Source organism: Emys orbicularis, chromosome 12, assembly GCF_028017835.1.
Source record: "Emys orbicularis isolate rEmyOrb1 chromosome 12, rEmyOrb1.hap1, whole genome shotgun sequence".
NCBI lineage: Eukaryota > Metazoa > Chordata > Testudines > Emydidae > Emys > Emys orbicularis.
The window spans coordinates 14,352,761-14,373,960 of NC_088694.1; the positions used below are offsets into that span (position 1 = coordinate 14,352,761).

The following is a 21,200-nucleotide window of genomic DNA, read 5'->3' on the forward strand; positions in this document are numbered from 1 at the left end:
AATGGTCTCAGCCATTCATAAGCATCATCCTAGAATATTCATCACCATAGAATCTGGGCATCACTATAAACCTGTAGACCTGATTTGTTTGTCTAAGGGTGACATAAGCAAATATGTGTTGTGCACTAAAGTTTGCTAAACTCAGGCTCTGGTGGACTTTTGAAGGGATCAAGTTCAAGAGGGAGCATCCTTCAGGTGAGAGTAACTTGCTGCTGCTTTTGGACAGTAAAAATGTTTTCACTGACCATTCCAAGAATCTTGCTTAGCACATCTTATCTTCTGGGATGGATGGGTGATGGAGGAGGTATCAGTCTATAAGGCATTTGAGCTCTGACCAGATCTTGAGAAACTTACCAGGGTTTACAAGCTGATGGGAAGGGATGTCAAGAAGCCCAGATTCCCTTTGCCGCTCTGCTGCGGCAAATAAATACATATTTATCAGCTTTCAAACTTGTAACTTTTCTCCCCCAGCTATTAAAAGTAAAAGCTTCCATTTCCCCACTCCAGAGACTTCTACTGCTGTGAGGCTGCTGGGTCATTATCACTTCTCCCCCAGCCTCTTGGCTGCAGTGAGGAACAGAAATAGTGAAGAGAACTTAGCTATTGTATCCTTTCCTTAGGGCAAGTCTAAACTACCGCTTATGTCGATATAACTTACGTTGCTCAGGGGTGTGAAAAAGCCACCCACTGAGTGATGCAAGTTACAGCAACCTAAGCACTGAGTATTTATGCTGACAGGAGCGCTCTCTCCCCTAGGCATAGAGCGTCTTCACCAGACATCCTACAGCTGCATCTGTGTCAATGTAGCACATCTAGTGTAGACTTCTAGTGTAGTCTGCATTTTGGCATTCCAGTCAAGAGCAACCCCTGTGCATATCTAAACTGCAGCTCATAGCTTTCCCAGGTAGCACCAGTTTTAAACTGATGTGATTCTTGACAGTTTAACTGCTGCCCAAAGGATTCTGAAGAGCTGCAATGCAGTGAAACAACATTTTTGGTCCTTGGCTCTAAGACCTTATCTTCACTAGGGAAAAATACTTTTTATTTTTATTTTTAAATCACACATTAGCTCACAAGTGGTAAAATCCTACCATGGCCAAGGCAGTTTGTAATTTTCACCTGTGTTCGCTGGCATGGTAAACTGTTGTCTGCTGTAACCTGCTAACATGACGACAAACTGCCTTGGCCACAGTAGGATTTTACCACTTGTGAGCTAACTTGTGGTAAATTCTTTTTCTTGGTGCTTCCACTGGTGGAGTCGGCCATTTGGGGTTTTCTCCTCAGGAATGGTTGTGCTATTGGCACTTTTGTGATCAATGTTCTGTTGTATCAATGTAGTCTTATTCTGAAAGTAAGTACTTGGAATCTGTTTACATGTTTGTCCCTCACTGACTTCCCAATTTACTTTGTTCAGTTTAGAAGTAAAAATGTTTTCCTAACTGCTAGTTCTATTAAACTCAATCTATGATCTGAAAGTCAAACTGTATTCTTTGTTTTCTGTCTCATCCATCATCACAAGTATTAATGTTATTGCAGACCAGATTCTACTTTGGGTTAACCTTGTTTCCAATGGAGTTGCCCAGTTGTAGCTGCAGGATTGGCCTTGCATTTGGAGTTCATATAATTTTCTTGATTGAACCAAAATGGATCCCAACTCGTCTCTGCAGTGTTCACAGGAGTAAAAAGTAGTAATTGTATAACTAAATTAGATGGACAGTATTCTGAATGTGTCATGGACCATGAGTTGTGTGCCAGTTCTAGATAGAGTAAAACAATGTTTTAATTCTCATTTTAAAAGTACATTTTTATTTAATAATTGAATAATTTTATATTCTGATTCCTTTGGGAAAGGATTTCCTTCATTTCAGTAGGAAATTGGTGCTGCTATTTAGCTGAATTAATCTCTTGTCTAGTATTGATTTATTAATACTTGATTTCCAAACATAAAAGACATGCCCTACTCTTAAGATCTTTCTGACTGATGGAGGAAGTCTGAAATGTATCAGTCAGAAAACTCAGTCTTGTTGTTTTAAAGCTCACCTTTCACTTTTTTTTTACATTTACTGTTCACTTCACTTGGGTAGTTTGAATCTAATTCAATCTACCTGGAAGAGTCCACATTTTTGGTGGAAAACCGAGTATGATCTATAACTAGATTTCATGATCTAAAAATTACAGGTGAGAGACTCTCTTTACTAAAAGTAGCTCTTGTCCTATTGAACCACATCTCTTTTTTGACAGCAATAATTGCCCTAGTGGTAGATAAATATTTCAGACACAAAAATAGTAAGATAGAGTATGCTGTATTTCCTCAGAATGATGTGTTGAGGGTTAGTAATGACCAGATTTTCAGATATCAGGGGGTAGCCATGTTAGTCTGTATCTGCAAAAACAACAAGGAGTCTGGTGGCACCTTAAAGACTAAAAGATTTATTCGGGCATAAGCTTTCGTGGGTAAAAACCTCACTTCTTCGGATGCATCCTACAGTATATCTCTCTAAAAGGCAGTTTTCACAGCACTAATGTGTAACTGCCTCAGCTTGTTGCATCACTTAAAAATGCATTAATATATGCATTGAAATATGGATTCAGCAGACTTGTAATCTGAAATATGGGTCCTGGTGAGTTTTTAATGTAGCTGGGTGAAATGCTTTTTCTATAACAAATTAGTATAGAAATTAGCAGGAAAAAAATGAGTTGGTGTTCAAGATCATGCTGCTTATTTCCAGTAGGTCAGGGAAGAGATGTAATCTAACCCTTCTTTATGGCATATTGGAAACATAGCTTGTATTTTGAATGAGTGCTAAAGGCTTCTTCGATATAAAACTTACCTGTGTATTTGAGATATGATGATTAATACCTCTTTAAAAAGTCTTACTGGTTTCATTTTTTGATATATATTTTTTTTAATTTTAAAAGCTAGTTGTGGTTCTGTTTCTCTAGGTGCCGGAGTTCTCTGTTCTACTGAGCCTCTTCTTGACTCTGTCCTGCACAATAGAAGTATTTGAAATATTACAAAGGGAGAAATAAGTGCAACTGATGACTTCTACAGACTCTTTAATGTTAAGTGAACTTAAACAGCAGAAAAAGTAGCTCAAGAAAACAAACCAATGGGTATACTTTTAATGGTGTATGAATACAGATAAAAATCAATCTCCTTCGACATGGCAAGAACTTCCATAGAGTAGTCTTCTAGCCTAGCATATGTGAGGAGAACCTTACAAGTGTCCTTATTGTGACCAGAGAACGTCCCAGGAAGAATTGAAACGTCACACTAATACATGATAGGGAACGAAAGCCAGGAAATATGCCAACTCAACCCCTTTTAGTATATATGGAGGGACCAGATGGGATAGCCAGTACTGTTGGTGCGCAGATGGAGAATAATGATGCCTCGATGCCGATAAAAGGGACCAACACAATTTCTTACAAAAACGTGCAAGAAAAGTTCTTGATGCAAGCGGAGGGGTGTATGTCTTTGGATTGCATGTTTTGTGATCAGACTTTTAAACATCCTGAAGAACTTGGTAAGCATGTCCTAACTCAACATAGACCAACGCTTTGTGAACCAGCAGTTCTGCGTGTCGAAGCAGAATATCTTAGTCCTCTTGATAAATGTCAAGTTAGAACAGACTTGCCATCACCAGAAAACAATGAAAAGGACAATGAAGAATTTAGCTGTGAAGTTTGTGGGCAAACATTTGATGAAGCTTTTGATGTTGAGACTCACATGAAAAAGCATAAGGACTCTTTCACATATTGGTGTAATGTATGTGGAAGAAGATTTAAAGAGCCTTGGTTCCTCAAAAATCACATGAGAACACATACTGGTAAACCTGGTTCAAGAAATAAGCTTCAACAAGGTTCTGAAAGCCCAGTAACAATTAATGAGGTGGTACAGGAGCATGTAACTGAAAATGTAACATCACCTTACAAAATCTGCATGGTTTGTGGTTTCCTATTTCTCAATAAAGAGAACTTAATTGAGCACAGTAAAGTGCACACCAAAGAGTCAGCATCCAATGGTGATAGCCCACAAGTCACTGATGGAGCCAATAAAGGAGGAGTGGCTCAGAGAGAAGAATTTCTGCAATTTTTGAACTTAAGACCAAATGTGACTCCAGAAAAGAGTAAATCAGAAAAACCTGTGAAATGGATAGCTGAACTGGATCCATTTAATACATATCAAGCATGGCAGCTCGCAACCAAAGGTAAAGTTGCTATTGGCCATGGACAGATTAAAGAACCAGGGCAAGAAGGAAGTACAGACAATGATGATTCATCATCTGATAAAGAAGAACTTGGTGAAATTTGGAATACAAATAAAGGTAGCCAGGTTAGTCAGACTGAAAATGCTGGGAAGTCAAAGGTAGGTAAAAGTAGCAGTTGTCCAGGAAATGGTACCCTGTCCCAAGACAAAATGAAACATCCCAGTGGTGAAGTGCCTTCTATGGAGATGGATCCTAAAGTGTCACAAAACAAAGAGAAACCAACACACTGCTCAGAGTGTGGCAAAGCCTTTAGAACATACCACCAGCTAGTTCTTCATTCAAGAGTACATAAGAGAGATAGGAGGACTGATGCAGAGACTTCAGCCACTTCTAGAACATGCTGTGCAGACTTAATTGTAACCCTACATGAAAATGGAGTAGTAGACCGAACAGAGGGAGGCTCTGAAGATGGATCTGAAGATGGACTACCAGACACACTTCATTTGGGTAAGAAGTATATATGAACATTTTAGATTAAAATAGCATAGATATCTGTAATTTTTTTTTCTTGTACGAAGCAAGGAAATGTTAAATTATCTGCCTAATTTGTCCATCATAAACGATGACCAGAGACATAAAATGTTAGGGGGTTGGTATCTCCACTTTGAGATATATAGTAAGGCCTTATTATAGTAAGGCCTTACTATATATCTTATATAGTAACTTATAGTAACTTCATCTAGACCACATTTCTCTTGTTTATGAGAATGTCACGCTGGACTGCCAAAAGCCTTGCTAAACTCAAGGTATATCACATCTACAACTTCCTTAATCTACTAGGCCAGTAACCCTATCAAAGAAGGAAACTAGATTGGCTTGGCATGATTTATTCTTGACAAATCCATATTGGCCATTCCTTATAACTCTGTTATCCCTTAGGTGCTTACAAACTGATTGTTTAATCATTTGTTCCAGTATCTTTTCAAGTATTGAAGATAGGCTTGGCTGATCTACAATTCCCAAGTTCTCTTTGTTACCCATTTTAAAGATGGGTACTATGTTTGCCCTTCTTTAGTCTTACGGGACGTCACCTGTGCTCCATGAGTTCTGAAAGATAATCGCTTATGGTTCCAGTATTCCTTCAGGTAGTTCCTGACGTACTCTAGGGTGCATTCAATCAGGCCCTGTCAACTTGAGTGCATTTAACTTAGGAAAACAGGTTAAAGAATACTATTTTAGCTTGTGTTCCTTCCCCCTTGTTGTTAATGTTAATTGTGTTAAGTGTCTGATCACAATTTACCCTTTTAGTGAAGACTGAAGCAAAATAGGAACACTTCAGCCATCTCAACGTCATCTGTTATTCTCTCTCCTTCCCTGCTAAGTATAGGACTTACACTTTCCTTCGTCGTTCTCTTGTTACTTGTGTGTGTGTGGCATTTCTTATTGCTTGTTGTGTCCCTTGCTAGGTGTAATTTACGTTGTGCTTTAATCTTTCAGATTTTGTCCCTACATCCTCGTACTATTCTTTTGTACACACCCTTAACGATGTGCCCATGTTTCCACTTTTTGTGGGATTCCTTTTTTTTTTTTTTTTTTTTTTCCCCTCCTCCCCATGTTGTTAAAAAGCTCTTAATGGAGTCCTGTTGGCCTCTTTCCTCCATGTGGGAATAGTTTGCTTGTGTGTGTCTGTCTCTTTGAGAGCTGTCAGTTTCTCCTGAACTTCTTTTCCCCTTAGATTTTCTTCCCATGGGACCTTAACTACCAGTTCTCTGGGCTTGTTAGTTTTGTTTTTAAGTTCGTTGTCCTTATTTTGGTGCTCTCACTCCTTCCTTTCCTTAGAATCAATAATTTCATGATCACTTTCACTCAAATTGCCTTCCACCTTAAGCTTTACAGCCGATTCTTCCTTGTTAGTCAGAATTAAGTCTACTTAATTACTACTTCCACCTTTTGAAACAAAAAGTTGTCCAAGAATGTCCTGGGCGTTTTGTATTTTGACATATTACTTTTCCAAAAGATATCTGGGCAATTTGTCCTCCCTTACTATCAGGTCTAGTGTTTTTTGGATATTTCTGTTGATTGCTCTAGAAATGTCTCCTATACCACCTCCTCCTCCTGATTTGGTGGTCTATACTAGACTCTGACCATGACATATCCCCTCTTTTTGTGTTTCTTTTTGTTTTTTTCCTCCTTTTATCTTCCTCAGACTTTCAAATGGTCTGCCTCTAATCTCCTTCTGGACCTCTGAACAAGTGTGTATTTCTGATGTCTAATGTAACACCTTCTTCCTTTTTCCCCTGCCCTTCCTTCCTGAACAACCTATACCCCTCTGTCAATATTCCAGCCATGAGATTTATCTCGCCCAGTCTCTGTGATGCCAATTAAGTAGTAATTTAGCTTATGGACTAATATTTCCAGTTTTTCTTCCCCCATATGGCCTTCCATAATCTGGAGAAATATTGTAAAATGAAAGTTATTCTTCATTTTCTGCCTTTATTGTGGAGGCAGGCAGAACAGTCTAGTGTTTAGTATCTGCAGATATTAGAACTTTAAAAACTGAAGAATTAACTCTAAACAATTTGGTTGCTGCTCTTTTATGTAGCATAATTATTCCCTTGAGTGATGTGAAGTTAGAAAAATTCAATGTTTGGGACCAACAGCCTTAAATTACCAGAAAGAGGAAAGGTAGGCAAGTTATTCGCATGTGATTGACTAAGAGACAGGTATGCTTAAATATAGCACTTTTCTTCCAAGTAATAACACAGTTTCCTTGGCCAGAGCAGTCAGGATCAAACTGTGTGTTACTGCTGAGATTCAAAGTTCTAATCCTGTGTAGGACAGGAATATCTGGCCCATTAAAACTTTAACAATTACTCTAGAGTTAACATTTATTGTACTCTATAGGGGATTAGGGTTTATTTAAAAAAAAAAAAAAAGTAGCAAAGATGGTATTTTAACTGGTTAGCATTTCTAACTATGGTCTTGCACCTTCTTCTTACATGTGACCTACTTTGTGTCCGCATTTAAAGAAAGGATACTTGCATAACCTCAAGACACAATGTACAGAATGTCCTGGCACACATTATTGCATTTTTTCCAATTTTAGCAATGTACAACCCTTAGTTTGGCTGCTGTGATACTGATTGAATTAAGAAATGCTAAATGTATTTCTTGTTGTTGATCCTTCTCAGTTGCTGTTATCTTCCTGCATTAAAACAGTTATCATGAGATGCTGAGTCATAGTTCCAATGCATATATCAGTTTGTCTGGGTGTGTTTAAAACTGCTATCACAATTTTCTACTAAATGTAAATTTAAAAAATAAAATACTTTTCCAGCACAAGTTTGAGCCATTTTAAGCCACTTCAGTATTTGAGAAACAATAAGTGATTAACCAAATAAAAGGATGAATTTACTTAAAAATACATTTAAAACAAAATCATTTCTAGTCCATTTTCACCTGAGTAATGACAGTAGGTGTCCTCAACAGTATTCTCAGTGCAGCCTGCTTTATAAAAAAAAAAAAAAAAAAAGTTGTTGACTTTGACTTTTATAGTATTCATGAATAAAACTTTCTCCTCTTCCTTCTTAGACATTATGCTGCACTTGCTACCCTCTAGTGGTAACTATTGGTGCTTACACTTACAAAAAGAGACCAAGTTTCTCTAACTGCGAACTTGGAAAAAAATGTTAAATTCTGTGAAACACTAGTTATGTCACTTCCTTACCCCAGTATGTTTGCCACATCTCAACATAAATATTGATAGTTCCCAGGGGCAAAAATGAAGACCATTTTACCAAGACCTTTTGATACTAAAATGGTCTCCCACAGGCACGATATTCCATTGATTAGTGCAAACTAATTTCTGCAGCAGTGTACTATAAGTCTGTATCTTATCTTTTCTAGTTTAAATTCCTATCTTCAAATATTTTCTTTGTCTGTTTGTGGCCCATAAAGGATTTATAAGATATGGCATAAGTGATTAAAGTTAATGAAATGTATTTGTTCAACTCTTAGGGCCTAGCTTTGCATTTTGTTTCAATCCCAATGGATCTTTCATCAGTCACAAACCACAATACTATCTGACGCACAACTGGAAGTCTCTTGACAGTCAGATAGCAGGAGTGTGTAGCAATGTAGATCAGAGGGGTTTTTGTAGATCTCTATTTGGAGTTAGCATCCCCTAATTAAATGGGGGGAAGGTGATTTCTAGCAGACACTTGTGCTTTTGAGGTTGAAACACATGGAGCCCAAATTTGTATTTACTCGTAATATAGGTTTGCGTGTTTTGTTTTTTTTCTTACAAAGATAAAAATGAAGATGGCTTGGAAAGAGCAAGAGTTAAAAACCTTGGGGCCTCCAGAGAATGCAGCTATTGTGGAAAATATTTCCGCTCAAATTATTACCTCAATATTCATCTCAGAACTCATACAGGTAAAGGATTTTAAATTCTTCAGGAGAAGGTCTGCTTAATCCAGATCAGAGGGAACTTTAGATTCCTGTTAAGAACAAATTAAAACTATCTATAAAATTGCTGAAATTAAGATCTAAAATCTCCAATGTTGCAATTGAACTGTATATGAAACATAGCTTTAAACAGCTATGCATATTTATTTTAATTTCCTAAACTCAAATCTACTGTAAATTAGACAGATATCACACTAGACTCTTGTTGTCTGCTACACTTTGATTTGTGACACATATCCTGCTTTTCACCCTTGTTTAACCCTTTCTAATTATCACACTGCTTTTAAAAATCCAGAATACAACTCCCAAGTATGAGTGTGTGCCACTGCTGCAGTGTCAAGAGACTGGTGTCCCTGTTTTCAGTAAAGCTTCTTTTCCATACCCCACACGTACTCCCCCCTCCAAAGAAACTGTCTGAGTCAGTGTATTTTAATGAACATAAATGTCCCTATTTTTCTTCTCAAAGGACTGTTTATACATTTGGCTAATATTATTCCCATTTGTTGACCAGCCCATGTTGTTGTTGTCTTTGGCCGTGCCCACACGTGGCTGCAATTGATCAACTGGGGTCCCTTTTATTATCCTTATTTCTTTTATCTGTGCTCAACAGATTGCTAACTACCATCCTTACACCTTCTGAACATGTAGGGAAAAACTCTCATCCTAGCCAGAAGATGTCACTGTAGCTAACCCCCCCCCCCCCAAAAAAAAAAACCCCACAAAAACCACTAGGTATCGTTCTTAAGGGTCATGGATCAATTTGGGGTCTACATAAGTGTGTATGTTTTGAGCAGGGGGAGGAGAAAAGAAAACCTATATCATCTTAGTCTTGTGAATTCTAAAACCCACTGAATCATTTAATTATGTTGAAGATTTTGAATCAATATGCATCAAATTTATTCTCTGATGAAACTGTTTCAGGTGAAAAACCATACAAATGTGAATTTTGTGAGTATGCAGCAGCCCAAAAAACTTCATTGAGGTATCACTTAGAGAGGCATCACAAGGAGAAGCAGGCCGATGTTGCAACAGATGTGAAAAGTGACAGCAAAGTTTTGTTACAAAGTCAGGAGATGGACCTCCTGTCAGCCACTGATGGTGCTCAAGAAACCAAAAACTTTAAAAGGTTTATTGACGGTGCCAAAGATGCAAAGGGCTGCCCACCTGTAAAGCAACAAAACGAGAGATTTTCTTCCTTTCAGAGCATATTGAGTGGTCCAGTCATCTTGACCATGAAAAATGATACTCAGGACTCAAAGAAGGATGCAGTTGGTAATAGCTCAAATCAAATGAATGAGAACTCAGACGCTTCTTACCTGGAAAAGCTAAAAGCAGAGGAAGAATTAATGGAATCGCAGGCAAATGATCCCATTGATAAAAAAGAGAGAGATGCTTTAGTGACATTGGAAGGAGATGATATCCAGTTGATTGGTGCCTTAAAGGACAAAAATAACATGGAAGAAATGAGAGAGAGCGCCGAAAAATGCGTAAACAAGCATATAGTGGGCTCTCAAGAAAAGCCGTTAAATTTATCTACTGGAACAGTGCAAGAATGTTCAGTGATCTCAATTGCTAGAGGCTTGTTAGCAACCAGCACCTGCCCATTTTGTACTTATAGAACATTTTATCCAGAAGTCCTAATGATACACCAGAGGTTGATGCATAAATACAATCCTGACACTGTTAACAAAAATGGTTACAGAAACAAAGCTTTGGCTAAAGCCAGGCGTACTGGATGCCCACCAGCTCTTCTTGGTAAAGATGTGCTTCCCCTGTCTCTTAACCCTAATAAAAGCAAGGCTTCCCTATCTATGCAACCAAAACAGTTGCATACAGAGAAGACTAAACAGTGTCCCCTTCTACAGAGCAAAGTCCCTGTTTTTCCAATGGTAGATTCCAGCAGTTCAACACCAAGTAACTTGAAGTCTTACAAACCGCAAAGCATTGGAGCTCAGGCGAGTAGCTGTCGGCAACCACAGCAAGATTTGTACTCAAATCCTAGTATTTCTTCAGTAATGGATAGAGTAAAAAAAGGTGAACCTAAAGCAAAAACTCTAAATATATCAGCTTCTCAACCTGGTGTAGTTAGTAGCAGTATCAATAACTCCTATGATTCTCCCCTTAATGAATCTGCCTGGTTCAGTAATCGAGGAAGAGAATATCTCCGCAATAGATCTGCGGGTCACATAAACTTAGAATTTGGTGAACCATCTTCTAAAAGAGTGAAACCTAATCTGTTAGCTCTTGAACACATTGACTCTGCAAGGGTTAATTACAGAAGATATGACATGAGCAGATCTCGTGTTGCAAACAGATATGCAAATCTGTTACCTCAGGAATGTTCACATGCCAAACCTGCATCCTCTGTTTTGCCAACCAAACAAGGGCTTCTGAATTCAGATGAAGTTGATTCTCGAAATGTACTGACTATTCTGAAAACCTATGAGCCGTATAGCCCAGGACCACTTTATGGTTCTTTTGGACCTAGCAATGGCCAAGCAACCAGCTCTCCAATAGAAGGTACTGTATTTTCTCTGTATATACTCAACTATAACTGTGCTAAAACTTAAATTTTTGCTCTAATTTTAAGGTATCTGATTCAAAATCAGATATTTAAATGCACAAAACTATCTCCACACCAGTAGATACTAGTGATGCAAATGATGGTTTGTCAGCATTTTATTATCTTATTCAATGGCTTATGATAAATTTGAGGTCACAGCAAGTATTCAGATTTTAAATTCAATCATTGTAATTTGTTGCTTCATATACACAGTAACAAACATCACTTGCAGGAAGTAGAAGTTTTCTAAAAGGTTAATTTTTAAGTGTTCCTAGGACTGCTATTCTGATTCTTTGATGTCAAATATGTACTACTGTTAGTACTCCCAACCTTCATTGCAGTGGGTCAGTTGATGTTTCTAGAGTATATTAAAGAATGATAATGCTAAATGTTAAACATTTAGCATCTCTTGCAAAGAAACCTTGGACCCCATGGAATGTTAATAGAATTTCTTCCAAAGAGAGCATTTTTAAAAAAGCCCAACCTCTAAAATATATTAAATCCTGTAAAACTTATTTCAGGTCTGCCTTAAACCTATATATTATACATCTGAACTAACAACTTCAGTGGGTTCCATTAATGTGTAATTAATTTTAATAGACGCTGAACACTTCATTAGAAATGTGTTGTCTGTTTAATATTCAAATTGAAAAGTCCCATCACTAATCAATAGTATTAACATTTTACTGTAGGAACTTCATTTGGTGTATATCACTCTAGTCTTAGCCAAGACTTTCAAAACCAGAAGCCTAAAGCTAAATGCATGAATCCATTTTTAAGCACCTGCCTAATTTTAGAAAATGTTGACCATCTGAGAGCTCCCACTGAGGTCAACGTGGACTTAAGAGACTAAATTTAGTTATGGGGGAAAAAAACTTGAACTTGGGATCTTGCTATTCCTATCTTCACCTATTTTTATTTGTACTCTTGTACTGCAGTCTAACACAGCCACTAAAGTTGAAATGCTGTACTACGTAGAACTCAGTGGCTTTCTATTTATAGACTGACATACGATTTGTAAGATGTCTTTACAGCTTATCTATATCAATTGCATTTTACTAAAACTGTCTTAAAATGTTAGACATCTAAAGAATTTCTTAACTTTAATTATGCCTCATAACCCATTGAGGCATGCATGCTAAGTACTTTTCAAACTTTGTCAGCAACTTGTCCTCTGAAAATAAGGCAATATATTTATAATATATTGTGGTGGGTAATCAATAGTGCTAAACCAGTTTGGGTCATAGAAGATTTGTTGATAGCAACATATTAAGCCTGCATTTGGAAGTTGAAAGGTATAGTTGGTATTGGTGTTTTGGGTGGAGATGTGTAAACCTAGTCTCCACTAGTGTGAATATTGGAGGAAGAGTGACAGCTTTATTTCTCATCTGATGAATGAGGTGGAATGCAATATCTGTTTCCTTTCTGAGTGTTTGAAATTATATTTGTGGTTCCTAGTTACATGGGCAGTGTCCTCGGCCATGTGTAGGCCACAGCAGCACAGCTAAGGTGTTGGATATGTCTACACTACATCAATGGAAGTGGATTAGCTACGTTGATGGAAAAATCCCATCTCTGAGAGGCTATAGCCAGGTTGAAAAAGGATTCTTGCATTAAGTTGACCTAACTATGGTGCTCAGGGCATGAGATTTTTCACAGCCCTGAGCAACTTAGCTAGGTTGATCTAATTTTTAAGCATAGCCCAGGACTTGAATGTATTAACATTTGGCTGATAGGGTATGTGACTTGCTTTGGAGACATATGAAATAGATGGTGAGTTGGGTATGGGTTGTCTCTGGGTTGGGAGGGTGTATGTTTTCATTCTTGTATAAATAACAATAAAGGGAGTAAAAGGGGAGAAAATTATCTGATGGATGGGCTTTTTGAAAAGAGAAATATATCAAAATATCTTAAGTAACCTGGCTCTTAGCAGAAGTTACTGATAAAAATCTTACCTTAAGCTGAGTACTGAAGTTTTTTAATGTGGGAGTTTGCTTTTAGAAAGTATTTAAGTCTTAATTTGATGTGGACACTATCTGTCTGTAAACATTACTTTGCTACCATTATGTATTTTTGGTGAAACACAAGACAGCACTGGCTGCAGTGATAGAGACTGTAACTTCTTTGACCATCTGACAGCTAGACACAGAAACAGCCATCCACTAGTCAAATTTATAAACTTTGAAACGGTCTCGGCCTTTCATCTTTTGGTTAAACTGCTTATTGTGAGTAATGTGCAGTTTACATGTTCAGAAGAAACTGATGGTCTGTCCTTCAGCCCAAAGGAGGGCCTTCTGTAGATCTTGAAGCCATTATTGGCCATGCAAAAGAAGGTCCTGCATGCAATAATCCAGAATTTCAAGAAATGTTCTAGGCATTAATGAGTAGAACCCTATTGATTTTTGGTGAAAACCAGGAGGAGGAAATTGAGAGGGGAAACACATCGAGCCCCTTGCTTGCATTTACTTAGCATGCACGCACACACACATATATCTATATCTGTCTCGGGTCTGCCAATCCTCTCAGTAGAATTTAAAATATTGACAACCTGAATGGCTCTTTTTCTGTCAGAGAGATTAATAAGAATGGTGACATGGAGTGGAGGATGGAAAGGGAGGCCATATGGCAGAATGGAGTACAATGGTATGGCAGTAGGAGTTATGGAGGGGAGAGAGACACAACCAGAGACCAAGGGAAATGAGGGAATTGCAGGGAGTCCCTGAAATAAAGGGATGGCAGCTTGCGGGGGTGGGAATGCAACAAACCCCTTTTGTGTGAATGAGTTCAACCTACAGAAGCAACAAAGCATGAGACACTCTATATAATGCCTACATTGTAATTCACCTGGATTTTCTTCTTCCTTTATGCTTCTTAAAAACATCTGCAAACCTAGACCTCTTCCTATGCTAAACCTTTATGGCATCTGAAGAAAATTCTACTTCTGAAATCTGAGCTTGTGGACAACATAATACACACATTGCAACATGTGGCAATTGTAATGTCTGTAGGAACAGTCCTACAGGTGCCGATGTCTGCACCTGTAGGCAGTAAGGTCTGTAGCTTGCAGGTGAGAATTTAAACTTCATCAAATAAGTTCTGCAGTTTCCACTTCTTAGTCATCTAAACCACCATTTTTCCCCATAGATGGTCAAAAGGCCTCAATTAGATACTACATTGAAGAAGGCCTTAGAAGTAGATAGAAACCAAAGGTAGACTTTCTAGGCCAATACATTTTTGAGATGACATTCAAAAATAATAATAATTAAACCTCTTGCAAACTCATCTCATTGACTTGTCCCATTATCCTCCAACTCTCAGATAATCCTCTTGATGTTGCCCCATGCATGAGTAAATTCAGATGGATCTGTTTTGTGTGAGAGGGAAGGCGGGTGGAGTTGGTAATAGGAGACAGACAAACTGTGCTTAGTTTCAGGGGGGGCGGGGTGGAGATTGAAAAGAAGTCTTTTTTTCTTCTGTGGTATACTTCAAAGTAGTAACAACTAGCAACTCTTAAGGGATATGTTTTATAAGACGGCATATGCAAATAGTTGCAGGTGTACAGCTGCAAGTTCTGGTACCCTTATTTCTCCCTGATGATTTTCTAAAACATGACGATAAAACCCTTTTTATGGCCTGTGTTGTCTTGTGGAAACCTTATTTAGGTCCTAGGAACATGTTATATCACGTTAAATGCTGGATCAAATTGTCATGAGAATATGTTCCACTTGGCAAACTTGATTAAACCATGTTTATTGCTCGTAAACTGTGCCAGTTTGCATTGCCCTGAAGAGACAGAAACATTCTGAAACCACTCAGTTTGTGTTACTCTCAAATTAGTCATCCTCTGCAGTGGCAACACTCTATCAAGGGTAACCTGTTGGCTGGCTGATCTGGCCGAGACTGAAAATTGAAGACAATTGCTCAGGCACATTCCAGCAATTTTGTAGATTATGTTGAAATATTAATTTCTTTGCCATTTTAATTTAATTAAAATTAATTACTGTTTTTTTTTCACAGTGCATTTAAGGCTTTCATGGAATATAGACCGTAGTTTAGCTTTTGTATCCTAATGGAGTATTGGCTCTTGAAACAGACATGACCTTTTTCTAAGTTTTATGCAATGTTTTTGACATAAGCTAATAAGATTTTATATGACCAAGCATTGATTTAAACCTGTATTTAGAAATCTTAAGTGATACTTTTAGTAATTAAATCGATAAGCACAATACTGCCTTGGTAACAGCATTACAAGGTCTGTCCATTGTAAATACATACAAAGATTTAAAACAAAAAAAACCCTATAAACTTTCTGTACACTATCACATTGAAAAGAAACTTAAACTTGAAATGCAACCTGTTACCATGGCATATTAAATTATCAAACTTCTGTTTGAAAGTGATGCATATGAAGCATGTAGAGGAGGTAGAAATCATGTACCTAGCACCACTGCATTTAGACAGATGACTTGTTCAGTTTTAAAATAAATTAAATTGAACCTGTCTGTAAAATAGTTTACAATGCAAGCCCAATAAAAGTTATTGTGATAGACATAAGGCAATGTGGATTCTAGATCATTGGAAGTATTCACTTTTAGACTGGTACACTGATCTTTTACTAAATAATAAAACTGTTTTGAAAAAAACGTGTACAGGCTGCATTATATTGTGCTTACATGTTGCTGATCTGTGTAAGAGGAAAACTTTAAAGGTTCCATCAGCCTTTCATTCTACTTATCTGTATATGGGAGTGATGTTTCATATAAGGCCCTAATATTTGAAGTTTTTATTTTTTTTCTTAGGTGCCTAAAATTCCATACCACTTTTTTAGGATTGTTCTTCTGCAATATCTTTATTGTACCTCTAAAATTGTTGTGCTGTGCATTGGTTTGATTGCTGTCTTCCACTCCATAGCTGTCTGCACTTCAGTGGCAAAGCATACGTACATAAGTAGTTTGTGTAAAGCACTTTTAAATCATGGGTGAAAGGCACTGTAAAATCACTTCACTCGCAAATGAAAAGGGTTTTGAGTAAATTGTATGATGAGCCTTGTTTTCCAACTAATCTTGTTAATGCCTCTTAAAATTTACTTTATCAGGAAAAAGGCCGGTGTCATACCAACACTTATCTAACAGCATGCTACAAAAGCGAAGTTATGAGAGTTTTATTGGCAATGCACGTTTTCGACCAAATGACAAGAAAACTTGATTATTTACTTCAAGAAATGGTAAACAATCCTGTTAATTAAATGGTTTTACTTTTGATATTTGTTAAATCTGGCATCAAATATATTGGTACATGGAGTTATTAGAAGAGTTATGAAAAAAATATGTGAATTATGTCAGTGAGAAGAATAAAAAAGTCCCCTTTACTATGAAAAATGAACTAAATATCACTGTCAGTGTTTAGGATTGTATTTTGAAAAGTCCAAATGACTTGGTTTAGAACCTTCACCTTTGATAGTAAATGTGGAGGAGCTTGTTTTCCAAAACAAATGGGAGCATTAGCAATATTTAAATTAAATCTATTAAATTTAGATTAAAGGGTTACAATATCAGTCTATTAAGTGTTCAAGGGAAGGATCTACTCAAAGTTAAAATGTAAGTTTAAAAAAACTACAAGGAGAATTGACCGTTACAAATGAGGAGGCAGCTGGTATTAGCTAGGATTCATGCACTTATGAAAACTTGATCTCTAAACTTGGTATCTAAGCTATCATGTCAGACAAACGTCCCTGCCAGTATGGGATTGTGCATTGCACTGCATTTTTGAATATTCACAAGATGGTGTGAAATAACTACATTTCCACTGCTTGAGTCAACTTTAACTATTTTTCTGGGTAGAGATTGTATGGCATCCTGTGTATCATTCTTCAGGAGGGATAGCTCAGTGGTTTGAGCATTGGCCTGTTAAACCCAGGGTTGTGAGTTCAATCCTTGAGGGGCCCATTTAGGGGTCTGGGGATTGGTCCTGCTTTGAGCAGGGGGTTGGACTAGATGACCTCCTGAGGTCCCTTCCAACCGTGATATTCTATGATTCTATGACACTGACACTTCATGTATTATATGTGCTTGGAGTTATATAACCTTATCAGTCATTTGTTTCTCCAAGAGAGGCAGGAGGGAGTCTTATAGTCAAGGCAGTCAGCTGTAACTCTGGAGTTGAGACTTCTGTGTAACCTTGGTCAAGTCACACAATGCACCTTTGTCTCAAATCACTATAATCCAGGGTAGTTCTTCCCTCTCGCTGTTTAGGATAAAGTAACTGTTTTTGATGTGTTCAGATGCTCAGCTGATGAACACCCTAGAAAAGACTATACATAAACAGTTCTGTATCCAGTTTTTACTCCTGCTTTATATATTCTCTATAGTCTCTAACTGCTTTTGTTCCTCTTTCTGGAATTCCTTCCAGTTCAGGTAGATGCTGCTTGAATGCTGCAGTGTCCAGACCTAGGCAATAATTTACATATAGTTCTACATGCTCTACAGATCTGAACTATCACCTTTCTAGTCCATAAAGCAAAGCTTTTATATCTGCAGCATGTTAGATTGCTTGTTAGATTGTTTTGCTACAGCACTGTTCCTTGGGTCTTGTCTAGGGTGACCAGACAGCAAATGTGAAAAATTGGGACGGGGGGATGGGGGGAGTTAATAGGAGCCTATATAAGAAAAAGACCCAAATATCAGGACTGTCCCTATAAAATCGGGACATCTGGTCACCCTAGTCTCGTCTGATTTTTTTTTTTTTTTTTCTTTCCCTAAATGCCTCCCAGTCAAGTTTCCCCACCTCCCCCCAGCTTGGATATCTATCTGTCTCTAACTTTAGTTCCTCCTTATATTTCTATTCATGGTTTGAATGTCTTGAAAAGCTGATTTAATTGACAATTTTTAATCTACCAAATAGATGCCACACTTCATGTGAAAACATTAATGTCTAAATATGCCTATTAAAGAGTGTGTGTGTGTGTGTGTGTGTGTGTGTGTGTGTATATAATTTCAATTTTAATATTTAAAGATCTTTCTCTAGCTGTATTTGAATTTTATTACAGTTTATAGCACAAAACTATTTTTGGTTTGTTCTAGGTCTGAGGACGCAAATGCATATTTTGTGGCGTTATTACTTGCAGTTCATCCCTTGAGAGAAATGAATGGTGAAAGCTACTGAACTAAGCTGTGATTGTACTGTATATAAAAACACTACAGTTTTATAATATTGGTTCTGTTAACATTTGTACCAAATAGCCATAAAAAATTGTAGTCTGAACAGTTGGGTTATAAAGGTGTGGCGAATGTGTATCTCAATGTTGGTCTTGAATAATATTTTTCTTTAGAATTAATTGACCAAATATTAGGTAGGAATTATATTTTTACATACTTGAGCGCTGCTGAAAAGAGATCCTGTTTGAAATAGTATATAATCCTTGCACCTCAGGTAAACTCTGTAAATATCTAAGCATGTTGGTTTAAATACTGTTCCTTTTTCATAGAGGTGGCAGTTTCTCATATTGCGTTTTTCTGCTATAACTGTTAGTTCATTTGAAAAAGTTATTTAAAAACTATGACATTAAATTGTTCAGTTTAGAAGTATTGTGATCATCCTAGCTAAGGTGCTAACTCTTTGCTGTTCAATCTTGCACATACTAGGACCATAATTTGTTGAAGCAAACTTTCCTTCTGTTGAATTGATGTTTCCAGCATCTTACCTTAAAAAGCAAGAGAGAGAAGCAGTTCTTGTCACATCCTGTGCAGGATCTTTCATAGTGTTCCTGGAACAGTTGGAATTCTCTCCTTATGTTAAGTTCATAGTCTCTTAGATGAACATCACCACCAACAACAGTTAAACTCTAATAGCAGAATGTACAGAGGACTCACAGGACAAACAGGAAATATTTCAATACTTCAAGTGTTTAGGTTTTTACCAAATGTAATACACTCTTTCACTTATGAACAACATAGTATCTTTATTTCTGCATCATTTTGTCCAGACTCAAAAATAACAAATATGTAACAAGCTTACAATAAAAACATAAGGAACTACAAAGTTTTCTTAAGGGGATGTGGCTTATCATGGTTTGGCCTACTTGACTGTGCTCAGAAGCTTCTTGATATCCCTCTAGCATCTTAATTACAAACTGGAGTGTTGGAAGTATACTAAGGAACAGTCTGCTATGGGAGAACTTTGTTCCTTGTATTTTTATGAAGACAGCAAGAGTTTTTTTCTAATGCACATGCAATTAAATTTAAAGGAGGATGGCCAGATATCAGCCAGTTGAGCTGTTGCATATTTTGACTTTTGTTTCTACATAAAGCCTGTAATTGAGACTTGATTCTTCTGTACCTAGTTTTGACTTCCATATATTTTAGTTAAAGAAAAAAAATTTTTTTGCACTGTTCATTTTGCTCTTTGCCCCTCATATAGCAATTGTAAAATAGCCAAGCATAGAAATTCTTGTTTTCATTATGCAACCTGAGACATTCTAGTTGTATGGCTTAGTTCCTGTAATTTAAATGGAATCTAATTTTAATGTCTCTGTAAACTGGCAATGTAATGAAGTGCTGTGTATCAGGAAATTGTACACTATTTACTTTTTTTCCTGTTCATAAGCTGAGCCATATGTACATAATCTAGATTGTTTTCCTAGTTTTGCACTTTTATAGCTTATTTTTTTTTTGAAGATGAATTCACTTGGAAGATGGCTAATCTATTTTTTGTCTGATCTTTCAATGAGTCTTAGAATGCATGCTGTAACTGTCTTTATACATCTTAAGGGGATATGTAATTAAAAATTCCAGAGGGCTGCATTAAGAAAAAAATCTGAATTGCCAAATCTGTCTTTAAAAGAATCTCTCTTTCATGCTGGTACACTTTTTTTCAAGTTTTTATTTTTTGGCCTCTTCCCAAATCTCTTGGGAATGGATTAAAGAACAATGTACCCAAAGATTTGCCCATTTCATGGAATTACAACCCTGTACTTCAAAGTACACTTTTGCCCATCAGTATTAACTATTGGGATACTACTGGTTTTTATATGTTTCTTTGGAGAGAACAGTGCATGTATAGAGGTACAAGTTGTTGATTTTATTTTGTTATATTTATTTCATTCCATTTTGTCTGATTTTTTTAAATTGTTGAAACCTTAAGTTGTCAAGCAGTAGACACACATTACTCATTTTAATTTATAATGTATTTCACTTTAGTTGAGTATGTTATTACATGTGGATGTAAATATATCTTTGGTGTTTTGCAAATCTGCCTTTTTGTCTTTTTTTTGTTTTAAAAACTTGAGTGATGCTGGAGAGTTAAATGATCAAAGGTCAGTTGAATACAAGATTCCAGACAACTAATTTGAAGAACGTCTATTTAGCTGTCTTTCTAGAGAGACTGCAAAAGAAGCCCATGCTTCCCCTTCAGTTACCTCCACTTGATTACCTCCCCTAGATTTATACTCTATGCAATGCATTCTTAACAGTGGATGGAAGAGATCAGGAACTCTTCATAGATAATTCAGATAAGGGGTGATCTTTAAAGCTTCAGACTTGCCATGGACTTAGTGGTCACTGAGGACAAATGCCTTCTGAAACAACTTGGGGCCTGTGTGGCGGTGGTATTTTTGTTGTTGAAGTGCTGAGCACTCTCAACTCCAACTGAAGTAAAGGGGTGCTGCTTGTGCTTAGCACCCTGAAAACTGGATTTGGGTGTAGGGGGGGGGGGGAGAAGAGTTGGAAATCTGATGTGTTATAAAGGTATTTAAGTGCCTAACTCCCTCTGAAATCAATGATCAGAGGGGTAGCCGTGTTAGTCTGGATATGTAAAAAGCGGCAAAGAGTCCTGTGGCACCTTATAGACTAACAGACGTATTGGAACATAAGCTTTCGTGGGTGAATATGAAGTGGGTCTGTTAGTCTATAAGGTGCCACAGGACTCTTGTCACTTTTTTCTGAAATCAATGTGAATTAAGTGCC

At 37.2% G+C, this 21,200-nt stretch overlaps 1 protein-coding gene across 1 annotated transcript; it reads left to right on the plus strand.

The window, feature by feature from the left end:
• Nucleotides 1–3,113: 3,113 nt before the first annotated feature.
• On the plus strand, nt 3,114–18,390 carry ZNF217 (zinc finger protein 217). The gene is made up of 5 exons (XM_065414581.1): nt 3,114–4,718; nt 8,520–8,645; nt 9,600–11,198; nt 16,337–16,465; nt 18,321–18,390. Exons 1-4 carry the CDS (start codon nt 3,308–3,310, stop codon nt 16,444–16,446), a joined length of 3,246 nt encoding a protein of 1,081 aa, XP_065270653.1. The 5' UTR covers nt 3,114–3,307; the 3' UTR covers nt 16,447–16,465; nt 18,321–18,390.
• Nucleotides 18,391–21,200: the final 2,810 nt, after the last annotated feature.